This window comes from Hydra vulgaris, chromosome 04, assembly GCF_038396675.1.
Source record: "Hydra vulgaris chromosome 04, alternate assembly HydraT2T_AEP".
Classification (NCBI taxonomy): domain Eukaryota; kingdom Metazoa; phylum Cnidaria; class Hydrozoa; order Anthoathecata; family Hydridae; genus Hydra; species Hydra vulgaris.
Window position 1 is genome coordinate 46,525,001 of NC_088923.1, and position 23,941 is coordinate 46,548,941.

Here is a 23,941-nt window from a genome sequence, read left to right on the forward strand (position 1 = left end):
ATATATATATATATATATATATATATATATATATATATATATATATATATATATATATATATATATAAATATATATATATATATATATATATATATCAGGGTGTTAGCCAGCCTGATGGAGCCCCGTATAACGCGGTTTCCCAATTGGTTTAAATTTTCCAAAGGTTCTTAAGATCATGGTAAAAAAAAAAAATTTTTAATTGACGTCAGTTATTCTCCAGTTAAGATGTTCAATATGTTTAATAAATTATTTTATTAATTTATTTTTGTTATTCAAAAACTCTTTATTTACATTCTTGCTGTTTATCTTAAGTTAGGAAAGTTACAAATAAAATTTGCAGATTAATAAATATTATAATTTAAAATAAGTTAATAACGTTTTTATTTTAAAAGATTTATTAATAATTTCGGTAAAATAAATTAGCTGGTAAAGTAAACTGAAAATAACAACAACAAAAATTCAAAAAAAAAACTTGCAGTGAAATGTATTATATATGTTATATTTGCGTAAAACATAAAAGAACATAATTAAGCAATATAATATTATTAATTATTAACCAATATTTACAATAATTACAAAAATTAATTTTTTTCAAGTTTACAAATACAAAATTTACGTAGATATTTAAAATATGTTTGTAAATTTAAAAAAAAAAAAAAAATCTGTTTTTGTATTTAAATATATTTTTTTACTAAAATACCTAATTTACTAGATATTTAAATATGCCGATTAAATTTAGTTGCTGCCCTCGTGCGGTGAAAGAATCTATATCTGTCCCTTAAATATCTTTGTTACTTACTCGGTTTAAGGCAATTTTAAGATAATATAGCGTCTGTATGATATTTTCTTGAATAGGACATATTTCCATTAAATCATCAGGTCTGTGAATCATGAAAAAACGTAAAAAATTTAATGATAAATTTTGCAGTATCATAAAATATCAATGTTTGAAGCGAAAAAACCCAAACAGTAGATTCTTTTTTTTTTTTTAAATCTTCTTTAAATCCCAATCGCTTGTCCAAATTCCAATAAGATTTTAAATAAATACGATTTTTAGGTAAAATGAACATCATGGTTTAAAAATATGATCTGTTCTGATCGTTTATTGGCACTTTTTCTTATTGCAAGTTCTTTTTTGGACTATATAAAGCTAATATAGGTCAGAACTGATTAGAACTAGGATCTATAGTAATTTAAGGCACTTTTTCAAAAGATTTTAACTAAATTCATGTTAACGCCGATGAGCGAAAGTGATCTAAAGGCTCCAAAATGGTGTTCTTTAAATTCACAATTAGAGGTGTATATATATATATATATATATATATATATATATATATATATATATATATATATATATACACAGTATAGGCCAAAAAAAAATTACTAAGCTTTTTTTGAAGAAAACTTACTTTTAATGGGTTTTAAAAGAGTTTCACAAAAGTTTAAACCCAATTTTTGAATATTTATATTTCATTTTAGTTTCTTTTATTCTCTTGTTTACATTAAAAATGAGTTCCATACTGAATCTAAGTTTATTTTTATTTTCTCAACAATTTCATATTTAGACATGAGCTTCTACTACCAATTTCTTTTTCAGCAAGATCATCAGAAAACAGAATGCTATATATATATATATATATATATATATATATATATATATATATATATATATATATATATATATATATATATATATATATATATCATATATAGCATTCTGTTTTTTGACATAAGTCTAAATGATATATATATATCATTTAGACTTATGTCACTATAATGGTCAAATAGCTCTAAAAGTATTTAATCAAATTTTACTAAAACAAATAATTTTTTTTTTCAATAAATTGTTTATAAACAGAGTTAACCTATTTTTTACCATGTTTACATATAAAGCCTGGTATGTATTAATTAATGATGCAGTATGCTAATTTAATACTTTTTAGATTAGATATATAAATTTATAATATATAAATAAAAATGATCCTGAATGATATCAATAAAGAAAAAACTATTGAAATGTTGTCATTTTGTAAATTAGATTTTTCGAAAGGCATTTTCCATTTAGAGGGCAATCTATTTTTTGTTTAAAATTACAATAATCAGTGTTTTTTTCTTTTATATGTTCATTTTTATTAATTAACGCGTAGTTGTGGCCTTTTATAATTCTTTCTAAATTTTTTGTACAACTATAACTTACTTTAATGGTATTTCTGTTAAAAATCTTATGTAATTTATTAGAGGGAGGAAAATGTTTGTCTACTAATTTTAGAAAAATTTTACCTATATTTGTTGAAACATTTTTGCTGTACGGGGGGTTGAACCAAATTATGTTTCTATTTCTATTAGGCTTTTTTGCAATTTTCTTTTTAAATTTAGCTCGAAATTTTGAAAGCCACTTTTTTAAAGGGCATCTTTATAAACGCGTTTAGAGGAGTTGAAAATATTTTCATTAGAAGAGTTTTGGTTTAGCCTGTTGTTAATTGAAATTGGAATTTGTTTTAGAATTTGAGGGGGATGGTTCGAATTCACATTAACATACAATAACTCGTCGTTAGGTCTTTTGTAGGGCTTATAGGAACTTTCTGAAAGGTTAAATGTGACATCAAGAAAATTCACTATTTTTAAATTTATTTTTATTTCAATTTGGAAGCCAATATTTTTAAAAACTTTAATAATATCTTTTCTAATTTTATCGAGTTGTGGCCCTGATTTTTTCTGCATTATTATTAAACTGTCGTCGTGATAAAGACCTAATTGATTAATTTGGATTATTTTAGCTTGGGTATTTAAAATATATAAACCTACAAATTCGCAAATTTCTGCATCTAAACTAGATTAAATCTTTTACTTTTTAAAAGTTCAACAACACAATGACATCCTTATTATTTGGTAATAAGATTGCATCTAAAAGCTAGCAATTTTTTATTAAGAAACTTTTAAACAAACTACTGCATTAAACTAGACAAAATTAATAACTCTATTCCGAAAAAATTAGGTTTACATCAGTGCTAAAGGATTAGAAAATTATATAAAAAAGAGAAAAGTTTTTTCAAATATTTAAAAAACCTGAAGCGAAAAAAATTATATCTAAAGCTTTTGATTGGACATAATATGCGTATAAAATCACACTAATTTCAAATAAATAAATTCGAATAAATTGTAAATTGTCTTAACTATACCGAGTATTTAAATTATGGTAGCATTATATTTGATGGAAATTGGCAAGCCAACCAAGTTTTTCAATTGAAAGTTATTAAAATTTTGGAAACTTTCATTTAACTTTCATTAAAAAGCTATCGATTTAAATAAGTTATTTAACTTTTAAATTTATCTAATGATAAAAATTATAAGATAAAATATGATGAACAATAATACGTAAAAAAATGTGTAATAAATAATATGTAAAAAAGTTAAAAAAAGTTTTTTAAGTATTTTAAAATTTTTAGTTTTAAAATGTTAAAGTATTTAAAAACTGAAATATTCAAAATCTTTCCATATAATAAGGGTTGCCAAACATCTGGATTTTACGCAAATTACAATTTTACGGATTTTACAAACCTGTAATAATTTTTTTTACTGTTTTCCTTCATAAAAGCTGTAAATAACGTATAGTGTTTTTTATCGACTGTTGTCAATTAAAAAGTTGTTTTAGCAAGTTGAAAAGTTGCAAGAGGATCTTGGAAATCGTCAAAAATGTTTTGTTAAAAATTAGATACTATTTATTATTTTTTTTTACATTTATAATTTAAAAATGAAAAAAAAAATTAAAGACAATATATGTAACAAATCGTTTAAACCTTTTAAAACTGTATTTAAAAGCGATGTACGAAATTAAAACAGATTTTCAACAGAGTTTCAATGAGTAAATTTGTTAATTCATTCATTAAAACTGCAAACAATTGTCTTTTGTTTTTGTTTTCTCTCTACAATATTAAACAGAGAAGAGAAGCAATTTAAAACTGAAGAAGATTGCTCAAAATGAAACAAGTTAAATAATTATAATTAAATATTTATAAAATAGAAAAATATTCCTGAAAAATAAAATAGAAAAATATTCCTATAAATAACCCAGCAAAAATAAAAAATTTTTATTGAAACTTAACTGTATCTACTTTTTTAAATGACAGAATAATTTTAATGAGCTTTTTTTTTTTTTTTTTGGCTGCACCTAAATTCCCAATTTCGCTAAAACGCTGTATGAATTTTTTTCCTGGCTAACACCCTGTGTATATATATATATATATATATATATATGTATATATATATATATATATATATATATATATATATATATATGTATATATATATATATATATATATATATATATATATATATATATATATATATGGCATTCTGTTTTCTGATGATCTTGCTGAAAAAGAAATTGGTAGTAGAAGCTCAATTTAATTACAATTTGTTTATTATTTGCGTTACCTTTAAACGTAATGTAAATAATAAAGGTGCTTCATATGGTGTACCTAGAAATGTTTTTGAGATTATCAAGTTGTTTCTTTCTAACCGATTTTTTAAAGTCATCCAAAAAGGCAAACACTTTTCTTTATTTCCAGTAACTTCTAGAGTACCTCAAGGTTTTATCCTTGGTTCTGTTTTGTTTTTAATCAATAATGATCTTCGTAATTAACCTTACAACTAAAGTTTTGCTGATGACTCAACTTTATACTTAAATTTTACTAGATTCACCGTATGAAGTTTATGGAGAAGACTGTTAAGCTCTGTTAAACTGTTGTTTCATTTTCTTACACTTTAGATTGGTTAACAAAGTTCGAATGACAAAAAGTCTTCTCTTTTTGATCACTCTAAAAACTAAAAACTTTTAAACTCTAAAAACTTTTATTCATCTAGTTTTTTTCCCGCCACTTCAACTCTTTGGAACTCTCTCCCATCTTCAGTTTTCCTGATTCATACAACCTAAAACTTTTTAAGCCTTTTCTCAACATTTTCCTTGCTCTATAACTCTATTCTTTTTTATTCCTAGTAATAGTATCTATGAGAGAGAAAATAAGATATTTATATATAATAAATTAAATATTTGACTTACTCTGTTAATGACACTATTCAAGAGTTTCTATAAGTTTTTGGACACTTGAGATAAACAGAGAACAACACTTGAGATAAACACTTGATTAGGTAATCTGTGATTAAAGTAAATAAGAATTAGTTGTATTAATTTCTTGCAATGATAATTGCAATGATAGACGCATTGATTTCTTGCAATGATAATTGCAATGATAGTTGCATTGATTTCTTGCAATGATAATTGCAATGATAGTTGCATTGATTTCTTGCAATGATAGTTGCATTGATTTCTTGCAATGATAGTTGCATTGATTTCTTGCAATGATAATTGCAATAGTAGTTGCATTGATTTCTTGAAATGATAAAAAAGTGTTTGTTCTCAGAAGATTTCTTTCAGTAAAAATGGTTGTTGTAATGATTACAGTTGGAAATAAACAGCTGCACATAATGATGAAAACAATAGAATGAGGCTTGATTTTTATTGAAACAAGAATTAATGAAAGCTTTTTTGCCTGCCTGAATTCAGAAGATCACACTGAAGCAATTAAGAAGATTATACATAGCAGACAATATTTTTTAGTCAGTGTTAAGTTGTAAGTAGTACAGAGTCTGATATAGAAGGAAAATGTAATAAATATTTTATACCATGGTTGAACCAACTTATGTAAAATGAAGTGAAACTAAGAACAAAGTAGGGTTCAATACAAGATTCAAATTTAGGAGCAAAAATTACGAATTTTTTGTTAATAGTTATTTTTTATGTGTAATATTTTTTGGTATTATAGTACTTAAACATGGGTAGTAATATATCGAGTAATATTGTATTGTTGAACCTTCTATTTAACCCTAATTTAATAAAAATTCAATAAAATTTAGCAATGAATTAAAAATAGTTAGTTAATAATATAATTAATTTAAAAATTAGTCATTTAAATATATTAATTATTTAAATAATAATTTATTTATTACTTTATTTAGAACTTCCACCTACTCCAAATGATAAAATGAGGGCTCAAGGTAATTAAATTATTCATTTTAAAGTATATACATTTGATTTAAAAATACTCCTGTTTCAATTTGTGTGAACCTTTTCAGTTTAAAATTCAATAATAGTTAGGTTGCTTACCAACGTTATTTAGCAATGTTAGCAATGCTATGGCAGATTTTTTGCTTTTTTTTAGCAATGTTTAGCTATAGGAGCTAACATTTAATTTTTTGCTTTCTTCTTATTTATCCATAAGCTGTTTGTCTAGTCTTGCTTCAAGTTTGTTTAAAATGTAAGTTTCATTAGCAATATTTAGGCATTTGTTCCAAATTGGAGTAACTTTATTTAAGTGCTAATTAAGACATGAAAGTCATACTATTTCTAATTTTATGGTTGCGGCCTATAAAAACACACTAGTTGTTTACAATGCTTTTTACAATCTTTATTTTAAAATCTTTTTTATTAATAATAATAAACCTCGTATTTATAATATTTTTTTAGTACAAACTTGTTCTTGATGTTTTTGGCTCATATCAGGTTATATATCAGGTTATACGAAAAAATCTTCTTTAAAATTTCAAATAGACTGTTGAAAGATAAAGAACCATTTACTTACATTATTATTCAATTATCCATTTTAAAAATATTGCATATTAATAGCATATATATATATATATATATATATATATATATATATATATATATATATATATATATATATATATGTATATATATGTATATATAAATAAATATATATATATATATTTATGTGTGTATATATATATATATATATATATATATATATATATATATATGTATATATATGTATATATAAATAAATATATATATATATATTTATGTGTGTATATATATATATATATATATATATATATATATATATATATATATATATATACCTTTTATATATATATATATAAATATATATATATATATACCTTCTATATATATATATATATATATATATATATATATATATATATATATATATATATATATATATATATATATATATATATATTACCTATATATATATATATATTACCTATATATATATATATATATATATATATATATATATATATATATATATATATATATATATATATATATATATATATATATATATATATATATATATACCTTCTATAGCATGCTTTAAAACAAACTGACTTTATCTAAGTGCAGTCTAATGGAAACAAATAGAAAGTGTTTAAAAGGTTTTTAATTGAATCTGTTTTAAAACAAACAGTTAAAATAACTAAAAACATTTTAAATGTTTTTAGTTATTTTCATAGCTTTTATTTTTATCAAAGCAAGTGTGTGTGTAGCTCAGATATTTTATTTTTATCAAAGCAAGTGTGTGTAGCTGCACACACTTGCTTTAATAAAACACAATGCTAACATAAAAGAATGTTGATTGTGACCATCAACATCTTTTATGTTAGCATTATTGATACACAAAAAATTTTTGTTAACAAGAGTTACCGAATCACTTTGATTGTTGCAAAATCTACTATTTAGTAGAGAAGTCATTCAATACTAATCCATGCTCAATTTCGCTTTTGATTTTTCTATTAAATTGAATGATTGGATTGTTAATTATCCACTATGTTTGAGAAGTTGAAATTTTAATTGAAAAATTTGAATCACATTCAAATTAAACACAGGCATGTTCAATTCTTTTTGTATTTAACTACTAATTTCATATGAAAATTTTTGTAAAAATGCTGACTGCTTTATAGACTTCGTAGCTCTCAATGTTTTTAATTGAATATTTTTAAACTAAATCTCAGTTATTTTCATAAACATCAATTTTTGCCGTTCAAACAAGTGTTGATATTCATATAATTTATATCACTTAAAAATAAGATATAAGGTTACTTAAAATGCCTTTGTGTTTTTAGTTATTAGTTACTTTAAATTATTTTTTTAGATATATATACAGTCATAGTGATATGACTGTAATAATATTTGCAATCCAATATTCCAAGTATCAGGTCATATGTTTACAACATTTGCTAACTTTTTATAAGACTATAATTTTTAGAAGCTTTGTACAACTTTCAAAGGCTGTGATAAACAACAGACAGATTTAAAGTTAAAATTTAAAGGAATCCCAAAGTCGGCACTTTGCTGTCTTCACATTTGCCAATTTCTCATAGTCTTTAAAATATACGCCGCAATCTATAGACTTTATAGCTTATTCAAGCCCGATTAGTTCCAAAGAGTTTAAGTAAATGACATCATTGTAAAAATTTCTTTTCAATCAATATTATTTGTTTTTGCTTTATTTCTTTTTTTAAATAAGCATTAATTATCAACCTTATAACTTTCCTATAAATTTTATAAGATACTAAATAAAAGATTGATTTTTTATAGAGTGCGCGAGAACTAAAAAAATTTAAGATTTTTATGTTAAAATATAATAAATATTCAAAAAAGTCGTTGATCACCTTATTATATACTATGTAAACAATGTGATTTTTTTTTCTAAGCTGTTTATCACAATGGCGTTTTTGTTCTCCTATCAAAATGACATTTTACAAATTATTCAATTTTTAATTAATAAAGAATTTTGGTAAAAGACGTCATTTATTAGAGATATTTGCTGAATTCCTAAATTTTTGGTAAGAAAATATTTATAGATTTTACACTTAACAAATTTACAGACACCATTTATTAGAGATATTTGCTGACTTCTTAAATTTTTAGTTTTAATTTGTATAATATTTATAGATTTTACACTTAACTAAGTTACAGACAGCTTTTTATTAATTAAAGCAATAATAAATATTTTATAGCAATAATTCAAGATAGATGACAATTAAAGTTGTTAATGTGTTGAAAAACATATTATATTTAATATTTCCCAATTTATGTCATATTTGGCAAGTGTTTTACATCAAAACCTGTCTTATAAAATTACAAATCAAAAAACTACCAAAATTGACAATAAAAAGTTTTTCATTAAACGATTTCAATTTTAAGATTTACTAGATAATGCTGTACTTTTAAAAAATTTTAAAAATATTTAAAAATATCTGTAGATTTTATACTAAACAAAATTTACTCGATAATGCTGCACTTTTTGTAATCTTGACCAATAATAGTTCAATTTTAAAAATTAAATAAAATAAGCAATACCTGTTTTACAGAATAAATTTCACTAAATATATTCTCGCATTATTTAATAAGAATTTTGAGAACACTTGTACCCAATAAAAAGTTTTGCAAATAAATGCTGTTAATTAAAATTTCATAAGGTTAACTCTTTCTCTACCAGCTTTTTTAACAAAAAAATTTGAAAGGCATAACATTGACAACTAATTAAAGTTGGAACACTAAATCTCTTTAAAAACATAACTAACTATATATCAATAGAAAGCTGAATAAATGATCTTATAAATTAAATAAGTTTTTAACACGCATCATTAAACAATAAGAAATGCAAGTGCTTAAAGCCATTGTTTTATAAATAGTCATTTAAACTCATTTAATATATAAAAAGAATGTTTTTTGAGACGAAAAAAGATGTTTTTAATTACTTAGCTAAATACTTATACAATTCTATGAGTTAAATTTTACAGTGTTAACGCTGCTTTATTTTTCAACTAAATTTAAAGAAGTTTTTTTTAATCAAGGATTATTCAAAATTTAACTTTGTCAAGTGATAACTTTTTATAATAACACAGTATGGCTCTTATTTATTTTTGATTATGTAGAAAATTAATTAAACCTTAAGAACAAACAAACCATATGTGTCTAGAGTAAAAATTAATGTACAAAAAGATAGGTTTTCAAGTATGCTTACTTGAAGCATACTTGAAAGCTGCTACCAACAGCTTGTGGTTAAAATTTGAAAAAATCAAAAGCCGCTGTCAGCGGCTTGCTGACTATATAAATAATACAAAATAATTTTTTTAACAGAATCTTAATAAAGATAATAATCATTTAATAACAGTAAATATAATACAAAAAATAATTTATAGCAATAAACGAGCCTAAAATATCTGAAATATTTTATATTTTTAATGTGAACTTTGCAAAAATTAAAAAATAAATTAACTAAAGAAATTCTACAGTAATTTATGATGTAAAAAAAACTTTTATATAAAATAAGTAACTATAAAAATTCTTTAGTAATCTATAATAATAATTTAAATAATAGTAATAATAAATATATAATAATAATTATAATAATAATTTTAAAAATTCTATTATTTGAATGCAAAAAAAAAGAATTTTCAAACTTCTTATCGAAGTTCTACAATGTCGTCATTTACTAAAACTATTTGAAATTAAATGCGTTTGAATAAATTATAAAGCCTGTAGATTGCGGCGTATATTTTAAAGTCTTTGAGAGATTGGCTAACATGGAGATGGCGAGCTTCGAGTAAAACAACAAAGTTTGTTTTTGTTGGTATACATTTATTGTTTTGTTTTACTTAAAAAATTCTACTTTAGCATTTATTTATTTTTTCAACATTCTTTTTAAGATGAACACAATTTGTATCAGCACTTTGGGATCCCTTTAAAGTAAATTATCTTTTAATGTTAAATTCATTTCTAGTAAGGATACCTACTTGAAATATTGAAAATTAAAAGATTGAAATATATCTTATTCGTTTATATAATCTTATTCAATTATATTATTATTTTTCTTAATTTTATTCTCAATATTTTATTAGTTTTATTTGCCAGTATCACTGTTAATTAACATGTTTTAAGTTGTTTTTTTTTAAATAAAATGGGTTTTACTGATAATAGTTTATTTTAACAGTATATTTATGTATATATTTTAGGTATGTTATTTTTAATATTTAATTTTTTTTAGCAATAATCATCAAATCATTAACTTATCTAGTCAGTGGAAAAGTGGTGGCAAACATTAAAAAACTAGATAAAGAGTTTCGTGTTTATTTAAAACTTCATCCTAATGTTTATTCTAAAAAGTTGCACAATGTCATTCATTTAGCTGTAGGTTCAAGTAAAACAAGTCGGGGTGAAGAGATTTTAGGTGTATGGTTTTCAGATGCGGGTGATGGCAGATTGAATATTACTGTACCAACAACTAAAAAGTATTTTATTACTGATCCTCAGCCAACAAATTCATTTTGTACAATAGATATTCTTCAGCAATACAAAGAAAAAAAATACATTTACATTATTAAAATTAATGCAGAAAATGTTTACTCTGAACAGAATCCTCTGCCCAAATTGTTCAACAATGTTCAGGTGTATGCCTCAAATCCATGGGACTTAGTGCAAGACACGTACATAGAGGGAATGTTTATAATCAATGGAAAGAAAGGTTTAAGTTTTTTATCAAAATTTATTAAAAAATTTTTTATTATGTTAATATATCAGATATATAACATAAAAAAATTATACATTTTAATTTTTTTTTGTAAGCATTGTTGTTAAAGAAAAAACTAGCTGAACAAATGCTAGTTTATTCCAAACACTTGAAAATTTCATTTCAAATTTGAAGTTTTATAAGATTTTGTAAGGTTTTAGTTCTAATTTTTTTAAAGTATTTTTTTTAATGTAAATATAATAAGGTGTTTGTAAGTTATTTCTTTTAATGTAAATATAATAAGGTGTTTGTAAGTTATTTTTTTTAATGTAAATATAATAAGGTGTTTGTAAGTTATTTTTTTTAATGTAAATATAATAAGGTGTTTGTAAGTTATTTTTTTAATGTAAATATAATAAGGTGTTTGTAAGTTATTTTTTTTAATGTAAATATAATAAGGTGTTTGTAAGTTATTTTTTTTAATGTAAATATAATAAGGTGTTTGTAAGTTATTTTTTTTAATGTAAATATAATAAGGTGTTTGTAAGTTATTTTTTTTAATGTAAATATAATAAGGTGTTTGTAAGTTATTTTTTTTAATGTAAATATAATAAGGTGTTTGTAAGTTATTTTTTTTAATGTAAATATAATAAGGTGTTTGTAAGTTATTTTTTTTAATATAAATATAAAAAAGAGTTGGTAAGGTAAAAGTTTTTTTTAATTGAAATTTTTATTGTTTTAAAATTGTTTTAAATTTTTATTTAAATTTAATGAGGTGTTTTTATTGTTAATTTGGTGTTTTTATTGTTAATTTTCTTTAACGGAAATTTAATGCTTTTAATACCTGCTAAATATAAATTGAATGATGACTCAAAACTTTGCCTTTATTTATTTCAGATCAACCAAGCATGATTGATCTTGTCATCAATCCAACAGGTATGAAGATAAATATGCTCACTATGATTTTACTAAGATTTAATATTACCACAAATAAAATATAATTTTATTGATTATCAATAATAAGTTTATATTAAAATAATGATTGTTTAAAAACATTCTTTTTAGATCAAGTTGCTCAACTTTCAAGGAAAGAGCTCTGTGAAAATGAAGTTATCGGAACAATGAGCAGTTTAGAAAAAGCATACTCTGTATCTTTTAAACTAAAACCTTATTCTTACTCTAAAGGATGGGAAAATGTTCTCCATGTAACTAAGGGTCAGAATTATGGGGAATGTGGTGACAGAAACCCAGCAGTGTTTTTTCATAAAGATGGTTCTGGGCGACTTGTATTTTTCTCGGCTATTAATGGCAATATTAACTCAGAGTTTGAAACAAAAAATCCACTTCCACTCAATGTATGGTCGAGTATTAGAATAGAACAAACCCTGAAAAGTATTTTTTTTAATGTAAATATAATAAGGTGTTTGTAAGTTATTTCTTTTAATGTAAATATAATAAGGTGTTTGTAAGTTATTTTTTTTAATGTAAATATAATAAGGTGTTTGTAAGTTATTTTTTTTAATGTAAATATAATAAGGTGTTTGTAAGTTATTTTTTTTAATGTAAATATAATAAGGTGTTTGTAAGTTATTTTTTTTAATGTAAATATAATAAGGTGTTTGTAAGTTATTTTTTTAATGTAAATATAATAAGGTGTTTGTAAGTTATTTTTTTTAATGTAAATATAATAAGGTGTTTGTAAGTTATTTTTTTTAATGTAAATATAATAAGGTGTTTGTAAGTTATTTTTTTTAATGTAAATATAATAAGGTGTTTGTAAGTTATTTTTTTTAATGTAAATATAATAAGGTGTTTGTAAGTTATTTTTTTTAATGTAAATATAATAAGGTGTTTGTAAGTTATTTTTTTTAATATAAATATAAAAAAGAGTTGGTAAGGTAAAAGTTTTTTTTAATTGAAATTTTTATTGTTTTAAAATTGTTTTAAATTTTTATTTAAATTTAATGAGGTGTTTTTATTGTTAATTTGGTGTTTTTATTGTTAATTTTCTTTAACGGAAATTTAATGCTTTTAATACCTGCTAAATATAAATTGAATGATGACTCAAAACTTTGCCTTTATTTATTTCAGATCAACCAAGCATGATTGATCTTGTCATCAATCCAACAGGTATGAAGATAAATATGCTCACTATGATTTTACTAAGATTTAATATTACCACAAATAAAATATAATTTTATTGATTATCAATAATAAGTTTATATTAAAATAATGATTGTTTAAAAACATTCTTTTTAGATCAAGTTGCTCAACTTTCAAGGAAAGAGCTCTGTGAAAATGAAGTTATCGGAACAATGAGCAGTTTAGAAAAAGCATACTCTGTATCTTTTAAACTAAAACCTTATTCTTACTCTAAAGGATGGGAAAATGTTCTCCATGTAACTAAGGGTCAGAATTATGGGGAATGTGGTGACAGAAACCCAGCAGTGTTTTTTCATAAAGATGGTTCTGGGCGACTTGTATTTTTCTCGGCTATTAATGGCAATATTAACTCAGAGTTTGAAACAAAAAATCCACTTCCACTCAATGTATGGTCGAGTATTAGAATAGAACAAACCCTGAAAAGTATTTTTTTTAATGTAAATATAATAAGGTGTTTGTAAGTTATTTCTTTTAATGTAAATATAATAAGGTGTTTGTAAGTTATTTTTTTTAATGTAAATATAATAAGGTGTTTGTAAGTTATTTTTTTTAATGTAAATATAATAAGGTGTTTGTAAGTTATTTTTTTTAATGTAAATATAATAAGGTGTTTGTAAGTTATTTTTTTTAATGTAAATATAATAAGGTGTTTGTAAGTTATTTTTTTTAATGTAAATATAATAAGGTGTTTGTAAGTTATTTTTTTAATGTAAATATAATAAGGTGTTTGTAAGTTATTTTTTTTAATGTAAATATAATAAGGTGTTTGTAAGTTATTTTTTTTAATGTAAATATAATAAGGTGTTTGTAAGTTATTTTTTTTAATGTAAATATAATAAGGTGTTTGTAAGTTATTTTTTTTAATGTAAATATAATAAGGTGTTTGTAAGTTATTTTTTTTAATGTAAATATAATAAGGTGTTTGTAAGTTATTTTTTTTAATATAAATATAAAAAAGAGTTGGTAAGGTAAAAGTTTTTTTTAATTGAAATTTTTATTGTTTTAAAATTGTTTTAAATTTTTATTTAAATTTAATGAGGTGTTTTTATTGTTAATTTGGTGTTTTTATTGTTAATTTTCTTTAACGGAAATTTAATGCTTTTAATACCTGCTAAATATAAATTGAATGATGACTCAAAACTTTGCCTTTATTTATTTCAGATCAACCAAGCATGATTGATCTTGTCATCAATCCAACAGGTATGAAGATAAATATGCTCACTATGATTTTACTAAGATTTAATATTACCACAAATAAAATATAATTTTATTGATTATCAATAATAAGTTTATATTAAAATAATGATTGTTTAAAAACATTCTTTTTAGATCAAGTTGCTCAACTTTCAAGGAAAGAGCTCTGTGAAAATGAAGTTATCGGAACAATGAGCAGTTTAGAAAAAGCATACTCTGTATCTTTTAAACTAAAACCTTATTCTTACTCTAAAGGATGGGAAAATGTTCTCCATGTAACTAAGGGTCAGAATTATGGGGAATGTGGTGACAGAAACCCAGCAGTGTTTTTTCATAAAGATGGTTCTGGGCGACTTGTATTTTTCTCGGCTATTAATGGCAATATTAACTCAGAGTTTGAAACAAAAAATCCACTTCCACTCAATGTATGGTCGAGTATTAGAATAGAACAAACCCTGAAAAATAGTGCTTATGTTTATGCTATTTATGTTAATGGTTCCATTCAATATGAAATTGAAAACAAAGATCCGAGGCAATTTAAAGATGTAAAAGTATATATTTCAGATCCGTGGTATACTGCACATGATGGTGATATTAAAGAGTTGTTTGTTGTGAATAGAGGTTTAGTATAATTATTTTAACTTTTTAATAATTTGAATACTGGAGGTAAAATTGGGGATACTTAAGATTATTACCCTATAAAAGTCATGAAAACAAACAGAATAAACAAACATTTATAGATAGATACACACATACATACATACATACATACATACGTACATACATACATACATACATACATACATACACACATACATACATACATACATACATACATACATACATACATACATACATACATACATACATACATACATACATACATACATACATACATACATACATATATTTATGATTATATTAGATACATATTATATAAAGTAAAATGTATACATAGACAACCCTCAGAATTAGGAAAAATGAGGCAATAATTTGCTGACCTCAATCTTTTAGAGGTCAGCAAAAAAAATTTCATTCAAATTTTTCATTTTCATCCAGTTAACGTTTATACCTAGCTCTGCAATACCTACTATTTTAGCTGCCTTAATTGAAAAATTCTTTTTTGTTCGTGATGACCATATCTCTCCTAATATTTCCATGAACGATCAGTTGTCATTTTATTAAAGAATAGTTTTTATTTACTTTCGATCTTGACGGTGGAAACTTGATCCAACATTTTGTAACACCTGTTGCAGACCAACCTAAAAACGAATTTATTTTTCACAACAAGAGTGAAGGACCATGAAGAATGACCTTCTGTTTGTACTACCTAAGTATATCTTAACTTGCTATTAAAGAGTTTATAGAAATTAAGTAGAGAATTGTGATTTTGTACTCTTTGCTCTGTAGTTAATGTATGCAAGTTAAGAATCACACTCCTTTTGAAGTTTTTCACTGTTCCTCATTATACCTGTAATTTTATGTTCTTCAGTAAGTTTATTTAAATGACCCATTGTAGTGCAGTTTTTAGCATGGTTCATAAAAATTTTTACTTGTCACGGTTCATAGTAACATGTTTTTTTTCAGTAAGACTAAAGTGCTTTGCCTTGAATTTGGAACAAAAAAATGTCGTTTTTGAGTATTGTTTTTTAAAATAAAAGTACCTGTACTCATGAGCTCTTTTAACTTTTTTTCTTCTTATAATTTATGGAATTATTAAAACTTTTTACATTGGTAAAGCCAAATTTTTCGTTAATAAGTTATTTAAACTAAGTTATTACAAGCATAATACTATACCAAATGATTTTTAAATGTTAATTTTTTTGTTTGTTTTAGATACAAAAAGTACCTCTGATAGAACTCAACCATTGGGTAATTTTTCTTATGTTTTAAAGAAGTCTTTTTCTTTATACACTCATAAGCGCAGTCAATAAATATATTAATGTGTAGCTAGATATAAGTAAATATGTTAATGTGTTACTAATTATAAAAAAATAGAACATACACTACCATCCATAATTATTCGAATGGTTGTACTTTTCGATATAAGATATAATAGTTTTAATTACTATTGGGAGAAAAACTGAAAACAAAATCTACCTGAATTATATGTTATCCTCCTTTTTATTAGGTTTACAAAAAAAATAATATAAAGTCTGATTGATTAATTTATAATTTACTTGCCTTTTAATCACCCTTAGCGACAATAACCGCTATATATATTCTTAACATTCTACTTAATAACTTATCCAATTTGTCAAAGTCAATTTTATGCCACTAACTAATGAGTTTTTTCCACATCTTATGCATCATTAAGCATTAGTTTTTTACATTAATTTTAATTCCTCTTATAAAAATCTGATAGGATAGAGATTTGTGATAAGGGAAGCTGAATCATTTTATTTAATATTTGGTCGTTCTCGAACTCAGTCAAATAACTTAAACTATTTTTTGAAAAAAAATGTTTTTGGATAAGCCTTAAGTCATTTTCGTCTGAAAAAATGAATAGCTTCTCATTAATCCATCTTTCCGAAGTAGAATAAATTTTTTGTAACATATTTTTTTAAGTGTACAAGTAAACTACTTTTGTCATTGCTCATTCTATTTTCACCTGTGGCATTCTAACCAAAACAGCCCCACACCTTAACACTACATCCGCCATGTTTCAAAGTCAATAGTACACCCTATTTTATCATGAAATCAACGATTATATTTTCCAGACAAACAATCTTATCTTGAAACCAAAGATTTAAAACTTCGAAACGTTGGTCCGCGTTCACAGTCATTGATGGTCCATTTTTGTAAGTAGTTAGTAAGTATTTTGCCTAATTTAGCATTTTTATTATTCTTATAATCTTTATTACATTTTAACCAAAATAATTTCAAATTATCTAAATATGCAAAAATTAACTTAAAAAAATAGTTAAATAAAAAATAGCATTTTTCAAAAAAAATTTTCAAAATGTTAATCGAATAATTATGAACGGTAGTGTACATGCATATATACATGTGAAGGTCTTTTTTTTGAAGAAGGGGGGAGTTGATTTACAATTGTTTTTACATGTTGTTTTTTTAACAATTTTAAGATAAATTTGAAGGTGCCAAAGAACAAAAGCTGCAAGAAAATAATTTGGTTGCAACCATAAGCCTTTTAAGTACAAGGTTCACAGTTTCTTTTCAGATAAATCCAACTTCTTATTCGATAGGAAAGCATAGTGTTTTCTATTTTATGCAGGATAGATCTTTATCTCAACAAGCTAATAAAAAAATTTCTGCCTGGTTTCACGAGGATGGATCTGGAAGGTTAGTTATTGCAGTTGGTTTTTCATATGACTTGAAAAAACTAACGGAGTTCACCACCAAAGATTCCCTCCCTTTAAACCAATGGTCATCTATTAAATTAACACGAACCAAAGCCATTTCTAAAGATAAAACTATTTTTAACATCTACCTTGATGAAAAACGTATTTTCAATGTTGAAAAAGAAGCAGAATCTTTGGAGTTTGTTAGAGTTTTCTTTGGTGATCCATGGAACAGTGTTCAAAATGGCTATTTTAAAGATTTGAAAATATACAATAGTAAGTTTTAATTTAACGTGTAGTGATTTAAAATTATTCAAATGTAGAAAATTTAATTTAATTTTTTGACTTGATTATTATTTTTATTTCTTATTTTATTTTTCATTTAGACTAATTTTAAAAGTTGCATACACAACATCGTTGTCGAAACTATTGAACAAGCTAATTTGCTGATGTCATTCAAAAAATAACTTTTTCTAATAAGTTGCGTAATCGTAAATCGTAAATGATACGATTCAAAACGTGTTACCCTCCTGAAATATCGAAATAATAAATAAAAATAAAACGAAATTTTCGAACCTTTTATTTCCTTATCTTCCGTAGCTGTTGACTTTCATAAAAGCCATTTAGGAACGGGCATAATCTATACATGTTTAACAGATCACTTCCCAAGCTCAGCAATGTAGTTAAGTTTAAATCATGAATTTCTTTATTTGGTTTTTTGCGGAATTTATGGCCTAAAAATCAAGCTTATATTAATTATTCTATTTTCAATCTTATTGAAATGTCCTATTGTAGCTTTGGTCGATTGGTTTGAGCTAAAAAAAAATTAAAACCTAATTAGATTTATCCTAGAAAATGATGTTTTATATTTTCAGAAGTCAACTTGATTTTTTTAAGATTCTGCGTACAAGGTTAGGAGTGTACCGGATCGGAAATTTCGAATTTCAGCCATAACCGAGAATAACGTCCGTAATCGAGAATAACGTAACCGTTTGTTAATAATATTCCGGTGGCATCGAGAATTATATTTATTTAATTTATAACCTATTTCATTATTTCGATTCTTGATTCATTTTAATCTAATATGTTGTGTTTATTTGCTTCTTATAATATTATTTATAAAAGTTATTACCCGCATATTTATGTTTACAATTATTTCATTGTTTCCTATTTTTCCATTTAGGTTATAATTGAAATGTTTACTGTATAAAGCGTCCAATACTTTTTAGTTATTTAAAATATAAGTAATATATAAAATAAGATTATTCTCAGAGGCAGGTAACATTTTTGATGAATAAAGAGCTCGTTTGTTGCCCAAAACTGGATAGCAACTCTTTTTGCATCACAATATTCCTAAATTTCTTGAAACCATTATATAATTGATTTTGGAAGTAAAACTAGGGGAAAGGCGTCTATGATGGCATACCGGTCATATTTTCATAAATATTGGTTTTGGCGAAGAAGTGATTAGACCTTCATGTCTATACTGACTTTACATTAGTTTTAGTAAAAAATAATTATTCCCTTATGCACAAATATGGCTTTTTTAATCAACAAAAATCGATTTTGGTATGTGCTGTTGTATTTTTAATCCCATCATATAATTAAGATAGTGATTTTATTATTAACTGTGCAGAAATAAAATTTTCATGCATTTTATATCCAGGTTTTGTGCATTTTGTAGAATACTTATTTTAATCTTATCTTTTTAAAAAGTCAGAAACAGCTTGTTTAAATGAAAATAATAACTTCTTCCTATGATGGCATACTAACGAGTTAGGTGTGTTGCAATATATATAATGTATATAATTTATAAATGTGTGTATAAATAAAAACCTGCTGCTGTGTAGCACGAAATGGTAAATTAGGATAATTACGCAAAAATACTGGCATTTCTGAGAAAAAACTCTAAGGTTAAATGAAATCATTAAGTTACCCTTGATGCTAACCAGCCCCATCCTCCCCTATGCCATCATAGGAGCAATAGTTGCCTATGATGGCATACTTGTGCTTTTCTTTTAAATAAGAACAACTAATTAAAAAAAAAAACTCTTATTGTTCTACATGTAACAAGGAATGTATCCATATCAAAACTTTTATTCTTGGTCTTTAGGATACTGAATAATGAAGCTTCAAAGTTAAGTCATCATAGGCACTTTTGCCCTACATTCCGTTTGTTAAGAATTTTATATTTTTTACCTAGATTTAGCTATAGTTTCTCATTGCATTGTAATACATTATTATACATTGGCATCAAAAAAGATATGGATGTTGTAGAGATATTATTGTTATTATTAAATTAGTATTATTAGTATATAGTATTAGTATTAGTAATTACTATTAGTAATTAGTATTAGTATTAATGCAGCAATAGTATTAAATTATAAATAACCCTTTAACAGTCCATGCCGTATTATTACGCAAATTTGATGTGATTTTTAAATGTCCGTGCCACCTTATTACGATTTTATGTATTTCCTCATATTTCCTGCTTGTTCATCAGTAATTATCCATCTAATCGTCATAAAACTTATTACTACATAATTGCAGAGCTTTTTTTTCAATAACTTACTTTTAAACGTGTTCACTTTAATTTTAATTAGGGCTGACAAGGAAGTTTATTCGGTGCAAAAATCATTATCATAAAAGCGAATATTTTCTCACGAAGAGATAAAAAATTATATATTTGATGAATGCTTAATGAAAAGATATGCTTGATGAATGATTAATGAAAATGATAATAAAATATAAATGCTCAAAGATGCTCAGAGAAGATGTGTGGTATGTTACAAACACAAAATTCGAAATGATTCAACATATCAATGTGTTTAATATAGGACTTTGTGCAGCTCCATGCTTTGCCAATTATCAAACAAAAAGTGAATATTAGTGAATATATTTTTAAAATTTTGTGTTTATATAGTATGATTATATATTCTTAAATTTGATTAGCACCATTTTTTAGTGTTTAATAGTATTGAAAATAGTTAAAAAAACTTTTTTTAATTTATTAATAAAAAAACACGGGACATGTAGACTTCAACAAAAAAAATGCTGGATTAATAGCGACCGTAATTTTAAAAATTCGGGACTGTTAAAGGGTTATTGCAGCCGTGGCGCTGTGGTTAGAGTTCTTGCTCAGAACCATAAGGTCCTTTGTTCGATGTCAGCTTTAGCCCTATAAGCAACATTGATATAGAAGGCGGCGTGAACTTCCTAGTTAATAGACAATATATCGTCTGAGTTTTTTCTCCCGTGAACTTTGTGTAGTCAAACTTGACTTCCCAAATGCTCTGTGATAAGACCGTAAGGAATTGTGGGAGAACTTTAATAACTACAAATAATAAAACAAACAAAAAAAAGCATCATCACAATCTTTTAATAGAGCTCCTACGCTTCAAAGTATAATTATTTTTAGAGATTTGTTAATAGTTTTGTAACATATATCTTTTGATATAGATTCAAAGATTCCGTTACATATTCAGTTTCTTAGTTACATATATTAACTTTAAATAAGATATGCATATAAAATAAATGCATATAAAATAAATAGTTGCTACTTAACTCAAATAGTTATTCTAAAAATTTTTCTTTTAGGAGAAACTTAAACGAGTTTATTGATTTCACCATATTAAAATTGTTATCAAAAATGTTACAGATCAATGGTCCTCAATATGTTATAATAACTCTTTATATTTTGTTAGATTTCGAAGGAGTTTTCATTATGTTTTATTAAATCATAAGGAATTGTTATTGTTTGAATTTTTCTTTAACTTTTTTTTTTCAAAATTTTTTGGTGTAAAATTATTAAATTAATTATACATAGAAGACACGTATTGAAATATTATAATTTCATGTACATTCATTATTTTAATGTCCCTCATTAACAACTTTAAATCATCAGAATCGTTTTTAGTGTAAATAATTCTGTTTTTTTTTTTGTATGCTGTATAATTTATTTTTTAGGTGGTTCATCTCAAAATTAAATTTTTTTTTGAAAACATGAAATTTTTTGCTTTTAATTGTAAACAAACTATTATTTATAGCAACTCAAAAAAAATTATAAAAAATTTAAAGGTCTTGTTTATTATTTTTTTATCATAATGAACAAAAATAAGTACATTTTGATGAAAAATCATAGCAAACCTAAAACCTAATAGCTCGAGAAAACCTAGTTGATTTTTATGAAAATGTATCAATTTTTCTGTATGCATATTGTACTAGAGAATGAGCGAAAAAAATTGAATTAATGAAAATAATACTACAATAAGTTGTTATTTTTTCGATTTTGATTTGCCTTTTAGTGAAACAGTCATATAAATATACAACAAGATAAAAAACTGCTTCGCTCATCCTCTAGAGAACATTATTAGGAACATTTCCTGAAATTTTCTAGTAAATTGATTTTTGGTTATAATGTTTGAAGTGAATGAAAAAGATAAAATGTGTCATAAAAACCGTTTTAAAAATTAATTATCTTTAAAAAGCTCCGGTAGAATAGCTTTTTGTAACATCTGCTCGGTCTTCAATATCAATAAGTCTTTTTTTAATAACTCCTATGGTTTTTCTGCGTTGTTTTGCACCATCAGTGGATTTTTTGTCCAAAATTTATATCTTGAACTATCTCTGCGATATGAAAGTTTAAAAAAAGGTTGACTACATAAAATTCCATATTGGTTAAAGATTGAGTCTACTCCAAAAGATATTTTATTAAACTCCAATATTGCTGAATAAACACCAAGTTCTAATATGGTTCTACTGACATAAACTACCTGTTGGGCAAAATTGGTGGCAGTATTTATTACCATCAAACTCAGTGCAATGTCATAATATTTTCAAAATCGACTTTTTCATACTATAAATTGAACTTTTATTGCTACGTATGGCCATTCCATAGTAATTCTGCATTGAATGAATGTTTTTTTTGGTTGACTTCCCTTTTCTTGATAAGGGTGTCAATGTTCCTTTATATTCTTCGACCAGATTTCTTAGTCTTGTCCCAAGGCGCTTCTGGACCTTCACACTCCAACTTTTCTGGAACAATACCATATTTCTCATATGGCTTACTTTTAACTACTTTCTTATATGATGAGGTATCGCCATCTCCAAGGTAATGATTATAAATTAAACCATGCTTTTCAATTGAACGTTGAAATATTTCAATCGCACCTATTACTCCATTGAGCAAGAAAATTTTGTGTGATTTATGGATCATTTTCCACTTGGTAAGTGACCATGGCTTTTTTTATCATAATCAAAGTTAATATTACTATTTTCCAATGCATCATAAGTTGCACATTTTTTGCAATGCTTTGACAAGACATGAATGTTGACACATTTTCCTGCGTTTATTGCTGTAACAATTCCATTCATCGATTTAAATCCACGTTTCTGCCATGTACCATCTACTGAAACACAACATAATGGATACGGGTTAGTAAGCTCATATAACAAATTTTCTTTTATCTAATAAGTAGCTTTTTGTATACTTTGTTCTGCAGCTTTTTCATAAGCTCCATGTAAAGATTCTGAAATGGAATTATAAGTTTTTCGCTGAATTGAAAACATATTCATATAGCGTGAAACATTAATGATTCGTGTCTCTGTTCTGTTCGTTGTTTCAAATTTTGTTCGATCTTGAACTCTATTAATATTAACACATTAGATGTATAGATTTCCTTATTATATTTGCATGCATTACAAGTCAAGCTTAACTTATGCACATATCCCATTATAGATGAAAGCTGGTCAACTAAATTAAAATCATTTGAACTACACTCTGGACAACAGAAACATTCATTTAAAAATAACTTCAAGAGTTGAAAGTTTATAATAATATTGTAGTTCTCATTATCGTAGCAAAAACTTGATTGCAATCTGGATTTAATTTTAGATCCTCTTAGGTTATTGAATGGAGAAGTGTTATCCTTTTCAGAAAGTG

The 23,941-nt window shown here is 24.5% G+C and overlaps 1 protein-coding gene across 4 annotated transcripts in view; it reads left to right on the forward strand.

Annotated features, from left to right (window-relative positions):
* Positions 1–19,083, forward strand: part of LOC136079842 (uncharacterized) — a 75,885-nt gene extending 56,802 nt beyond the window's left edge. For all 4 annotated transcript variants that reach the window (XM_065796464.1, XM_065796465.1, XM_065796466.1 and 1 more), the window contains 11 exons: positions 6,018–6,056; positions 10,880–11,356; positions 12,239–12,277; positions 12,407–12,733; positions 13,433–13,471; positions 13,601–13,927; positions 14,666–14,704; positions 14,834–15,319; positions 16,535–16,570; positions 17,785–18,276; positions 18,387–19,083. In XM_065796464.1, the coding sequence (XP_065652536.1) occupies positions 6,018–6,056; positions 10,880–11,356; positions 12,239–12,277; positions 12,407–12,733; positions 13,433–13,471; positions 13,601–13,927; positions 14,666–14,704; positions 14,834–15,319; positions 16,535–16,570; positions 17,785–18,276; positions 18,387–18,391 (2,306 nt within the window). In that variant the 3' untranslated portion in view covers positions 18,392–19,083. The remainder of the gene's footprint in view (positions 1–6,017; positions 6,057–10,879; positions 11,357–12,238; positions 12,278–12,406; positions 12,734–13,432; positions 13,472–13,600; positions 13,928–14,665; positions 14,705–14,833; positions 15,320–16,534; positions 16,571–17,784; positions 18,277–18,386) is intronic.
* Positions 19,084–23,941: the final 4,858 nt, after the last annotated feature.